This window comes from Ipomoea nil, unplaced genomic scaffold, assembly GCF_001879475.1.
Source record: "Ipomoea nil cultivar Tokyo-kokei standard unplaced genomic scaffold, Asagao_1.1 scaffold0706, whole genome shotgun sequence".
Classification (NCBI taxonomy): domain Eukaryota; kingdom Viridiplantae; phylum Streptophyta; class Magnoliopsida; order Solanales; family Convolvulaceae; genus Ipomoea; species Ipomoea nil.
The window spans coordinates 221,327-227,346 of NW_017617134.1; the positions used below are offsets into that span (position 1 = coordinate 221,327).

General features: G+C 36.2%; 1 protein-coding gene across 1 annotated transcript; it reads left to right on the forward strand.

Moving 5' to 3' along the window:
- Positions 1-1,107: 1,107 nt before the first annotated feature.
- LOC109176449 (putative E3 ubiquitin-protein ligase XBAT34) lies at positions 1,108-5,685 on the forward strand. Its single transcript, XM_019325878.1, has 9 exons — positions 1,108-1,371; positions 1,782-1,896; positions 2,455-2,535; positions 2,648-2,736; positions 2,819-2,910; positions 3,149-3,230; positions 3,901-4,003; positions 4,681-4,766; positions 4,882-5,685. Exons 1-9 carry the CDS (start codon positions 1,270-1,272, stop codon positions 5,467-5,469), a joined length of 1,338 nt encoding a protein of 445 aa, XP_019181423.1. The 5' UTR covers positions 1,108-1,269; the 3' UTR covers positions 5,470-5,685.
- Positions 5,686-6,020: the final 335 nt, after the last annotated feature.

The window sequence follows — 6,020 nt, forward strand, 5'->3', positions numbered from 1 at the left end:
CATGTTGCTGTTTTGGACTCCTGTTAAAATGTGTAGTGCTCTGAAGAATGGATGAAACTATTTTGTTAGAACTCTGAAATGCTGTAATGCTGGTTTGCTGCTCTAGTAATGTTTGCTAGTTTTTGGGTTGCACTTACTGTTTTTGAAACCAAGACACAGCAAAACTGGAAATCCAACATTGTTTCAGCATTTCATGTTAAGCCTTTTTTGGTATTATTATGTCAATCCTACCTTCTTCTTTCTTCCTTTATTATTATTATTATTATTAATTTTCTTTTCCTTTCAAAAAAAATTATTATTATTTTTTATTCTCTTACTGATTAGTGTTGAGCATAATCATTAATGTGCAATTCAACTATAGCTTAAGCAGCTTAATTGAGATGAAGCACATGTTTCAATTTGCAGAACCATGCTAAAGGTCATGGATTCAAGTCTAACTCACACGTTCCATTATGTATAGATTAACAGGTTCATGATTCTATCACAATTATAATATATTAAATAGAGAAAATTTCAATTTTGGTCATCTGACTATAGGGGCTTTGTTAATTTCAGCACTTAGACTTTCAAAAGTATCAATTTAGTACCTTGACTATGCAATTTTTATCAATTTTGGTCATTCTGGTCAAATTGCCGGCAAAATTTCGTCGGAAAATTTTAACAGTTAAAAGATAAATTCGTCGGAAAAGATGAATTCACAGGAGAAAATACCCTCATTATTTTAACTGTTAAAATTTTCCGGCGAAATTTGATCGGCAATTTGACCAGAGTGACCAAAATTGATAAAAATTGCATAGTCAAGGTACTAAATTAACACTTTTGAAAGTTAGGTGCTAAAATTAACAAAGCCCCTGTAGTCATATGACCAAAATTAAAATTTTCTCTATTAAATATTTATCAAATGTCGATTCAAATATTATCTACTCAATTATTGAGTTAAACTCGTGTGGGCAATATCTTGTTAATTCTATTACTATGTGTTGTGTTGTACGGAGTAATTGATTTGTTGTTCCGCGGTTGCCTAATTTTATCATTTTTTTAATAAAAAAAAAATGCTTTTAACAACTCTTTAAAAGTTTTGCTATTTATATATCTGACCCCACAATTTTCCGTCTACTTGGAACCTTGTTCACCTGCAATTGTATCGTTCTTCAATTATTTCCAGAGAATAATTCCCCAGCTTTCTCGTTCTAAATCGCTGGGGCAAATCCTTTCTAAATTCTTTAATTTTTTTTCCCAATAATTAAAACTAAATGCGATAGATTCAAGATGGGGCAGCAGCAATCAAAAGACGAACTGCTATATCAGCAAGTCAATTATGGTAACACCGCAGGCATCAAAACTCTTCGCAATGACGGAGCTGGGCTCGAGGTATAATTGTATAATAATAGGCATCTAGATACATACATGTTTATCTATATGTATGGCTTAATTCTGACTTTCTGGAAATTTTCTTTCATGAATTCATATGAAATTGAATTGTTTTACAAATGGACAATTTGATCAACGAATTTCAGGCTGTGAATTAATTGAAAAATTGAAACATTGTGCATGAAGAATCGTCTTTTATGCATATCATGATCATTACTTCGTATATACTAACATAATTCTTTGAATGCACTAAAGCTACAGTTTTGCTATGTGGCTTAAACTATATCTTTAAACAATTAAGTTATACTGTAACTGAAGAAAGCTAAAGTTTTTGCTATGCTGCTTAATGTTTGAAAATAGTGAGCTGCTATATTTGTTGGATTTATGGGCAATGCTTGTTTGGTTTTCAGTGGATTGATAGGGAAGGGAAAACGCCCCTGATAATGGCTTGCATGAACCCTCAGCTTTTTGACGTTGCAAAGACTTTGATTGAATTAGGTGCCAATGTCAATGCTTACCGTCCTGGTAAGGAACTTTCTGCTTAATCTATTGCAAATATTGACCTTGCAAATCCTGCCATCCTCTATGTCTCCAATGTTCATCTGGAGGCTGTAAAAGAAAAGAAAATTAGGGGAGGTTATGGAATCCTGTTGATATACCTTTCTTATGGGGTTTCACATTACTTACCTAATTGCGTACGGGGGAGTCACAGTGTTATGATGGTATATAAGCCATTTCGGTTCTGTTTCTAAATGGGTCATGATAATATTTTATCCACTACAGTTCTTTGAAATCAATGTAAAATGACATTTGGAAAAGCCAAACTAATTTTGTTATACAGTCACACAACTCTTGATGTTTGGCTATTTGTAGATTATGGTTCAATAGAAGTCTATTTGTTAGTTATTTAATGGTGCTTGTGTCTTGATCTTGAGTACCAGAATGCATGTTACATGCACTTTTGTTAAGTTCATTTCATTCTTATGCCTTTACTCCAACATGCAAAGATCATTCTTCCTCGCTAATCAAAACTAGTTTTTTTTTTTAATAGCATATACTCATCTTTCTTCTTGCATCTTATAGGTCGCCATGCTGGGACTCCTCTACATCATGCTGCAAAAAGAGGGCTTGTAAAGACTGTTTCATTACTTCTTTCTCATGGAGGTGTGCTTAGAAACACTGTTCTGTCAAAATAAATATGTTTCTTCCAAATGTGAAGTCTGATGCAATCATTTTCTTTTCCATTTCCCCTGACAACTTCTAAGTTATCTTTTAGCAAATCCTTTGGCGATGAATGATGACTGTCTAACTCCCTTGGATGTTGCTAGACTCAAAGGGTACACCAATGTTGTTCGGACAATTGAGGTACTTTTGCATCTGATGTTTAGTTTGGAACTTGTGCAATTATAAGACTTATGTGTTACTTTGTTGGTGTAATGTTGCTTAGAGACACATTTGTTTATTCGCTGGTTGGCTGCGGGAGCTTTATGGGCCAGGATTTCTTGAGCTGCTTGCACCACAGTTGCTTTCGAGAAAAGTGTGGGTAAAATCTTTATATGAAATCACCTTTAAATGCTGTAGTTTGTGAAAAATCAGCTGGTGCACTAGAGCTTTTCTAGTTATCCTTACTCGATTTCTTAATTTTAACATCATTATTGTTGTATGTGTGGTGTAAGTACACAGCTTTTGCATCTTCCCAAATTATTTGGTTCATTTTCGTTTCCTTTTAAAAAATTTGTCAGAAATGACCTAAAAGTTTATTCTAACAATTTTGTAGTTGGGTGGTTGTTTTACCTTGTGGTTCTCGAAATCTTACGAAGCCCTTCAAGTTGGAACTTGCTATATATCCAACTCCACGGGTATGTTGATTTGCAATTTGTTATTTCTTGAAAAGATGCGGCTATCCGCATACCATTTTGTGAAATACCATGTAGAGTTACAATTTCCTGTTTGTCTTGGGAACTTTATCATGAGTTGTGTACACTGAAAACTTTCTTGCACTAGAAGTGGCAAGGGATGTATTATAATGGTTTTCGACTAGGGTCCGTTTGGAAACCCGTAAAATGACTTATGGAAAATGTTTTCCGAGTTTTCAGTGTTTGGATGCAGTAGGAAAATCCAGTCAACGGGAAACATTTTCCGTTGACTAGGGAAAATGTAGGCATTTTTGCGGAAAATGACTTACGCCAAAATTTGGCGTAAGTCATTTTCCGCCAACACTCAAAACATGGTTGATTGGTTGCCTTCGCTGCTGTCGTTTCCTTCGATTCCTCAGTTTCCATCCGTTCCTATATTTTCCAGAATGCAACCAAACACTAGAAAGGAAAATGTTTTTCCGGAAAATTAGTCATTTTCCAGAAAACATTTTCCTGCTTTCCAAACGGACCCTAATTTAGGTTTCACTTGGGGTGTTGTGTTTAATTTTTATGATTTAGCGATATAATTTATGGATTCTTGTTTATATGTTATGGCTTGTGTTGTGCCTAACAGGATTATGTTTCACTTTTCCTTTGCCTTTTCTATGATTAGGAAGCTCAACCTCGCACTGTTTTTGCATTATGGAAGGCTAATATGGAAGAACCCAATTTTAATCTGCCCGATCCAACAGTGGTCATATCTGATATTTCCAAGAGTAATTACCTATCATTCCATGTTCAAGTTGATCTTGCTATTACTGAATTTAAATGTAGGTAGATGATTTTCTCATTTCATGCATAGCCCGAAAGCATGGAGCTGAAGGTGGGGTATTATATCCCTCCCTACAGCCGAGGCATTGGTGAACTATAGGACTATTGGGGAGCTAAATCTATTTAGAATGAATTCTAAATTAGATATTTAGATGGAACCCCTAAATGAGGAAGCTCTCGTGGGATTAGTGAAAAAGTATTATAGACATTATGAAGGTTGTGATTTTAGTCATTTCGGGATAATAGATTTTGTAGAACCATATAGGGGCATATTATTATTTATTAGTAAGAATAATTTTTTATTAGTTATATGGTGCTTTACTATGCAATCTAGTATAGAATTGGCTTTTCAAGGTCGTTGGTAGGAAACCCGTAGCCACAATCCTGCTTTCCGACCCTAGCTGGTAAAGGACGTAAATCGGCTTAGGTTGTCCATAGCTGACCGGCTCAAACCAAGAGGGCTGTGATTCGAACTCGTGACCTTATGGTTACAAGTTTGTATCCTTAGCCATCTTGGCTGGGGGTTATCCCCTATTGCTTGATCATTCTTGCTTCTTGTGAACATAGTCACTGCTTTGAGTTTTCACTTAAATTCACGAAAACTTTTGAATCTTATTGGTAGAAACACGGATTAAACTTGCATCTGTTCAAGAAAATGACAAACCACAGCTGCAGTCATTTTGTGAAGCATGCAAAGGAAATCCTCAGGTGAAAATCCCGTCTTCTCTATATGTATTTAGGAGAATAGTACACTATACATCCACATACCGTAATCAAATTTTCTCTTTGCAATGAGCGTCGTTTATAGTTTGGTCTATTCCAGGTCATTCCCCCGCCTTTCATTTTCAATACCCAAGTCCCTGTCATTCCCGCAACCTCCCTAATAGCCTTGGAGGACGAGGAGTTAGCTATGGCAATTAATGCCTCGATTCAGTCTGCTGCGCAGGAAACACCTCCCGAAGTCGCATCCACAAGCGGGATCTACCCCGCGGATGTTACCACCCATGCTGATACATCAGTTCTCGGGGAAATCCAAGAAGCTGGCCAGAGTATCCATCCAGTTCACCACGCCCCGCCTCAAAAACTTGTCGAGAACCCCGAGCCATCATTCATCCCCTCGGCTCCTCCTCTCGATGATGGTCCAGTTCACTACCCATCAATCGACTCTACCCCTGTTGACTTTTCTTCACAAACGGTCGAGGCTGCAGCTGTTAGGACAGACGAGGACAGAGATCGGCCCGGGGCCTCTTCTTGTGTAATATGCTTGGATGCTCCAGTAGAGGGAGCATGCATCCCATGTGGGCATATGGCCGGTTGCATGTCGTGTCTGAACGAAATCAAGGCCAAGAAGTGGGGTTGTCCTGTTTGTCGTGCAAAGATTGATCAAGTGATAAGGCTATACGCTGTCTGATTCTTGAAATATTATATTGATTGGCAAATGGAAAAGCTGTAAATGTTGAGGCTGATTGGAACTCTGGGCATTCTTTTACCTAAAAAAACAAAGTTATATATATGTATAATGCTGGTTGGTCTGAAGACAAGAAAGGTTGTATATTAATGTAGTATATTATATATACCATGTTGAATCCAAATAAAAGGTTTATTATATGATTGTCATTATTCACTGAAACTATAAGGCTCTGTATTTTCTTACTGCCAGATATCTTATGATGCATTGTTCTTATTATCTGAATAATACTGCACATATTCTTAACTGATAAATCTTATTTAGCGTAACACATTTTGATTAGTTGGTTATTAGTATTAAAAAATTTGATAGTTAATTAAATAACTTCAGTCAAGTGCAAATTGTCTCGTCAAGAGTATTTCAAATATTTTTTTATTCTATTTATTGGACCTACACTTTAGTCATTTTACTTGCATGCTTGCATTTAGAAAAGTAATTGAGCGAGTTGTATTCTAATAACCAAAACTTGAAGCTCGAGTTTGCCAATGCTCTAA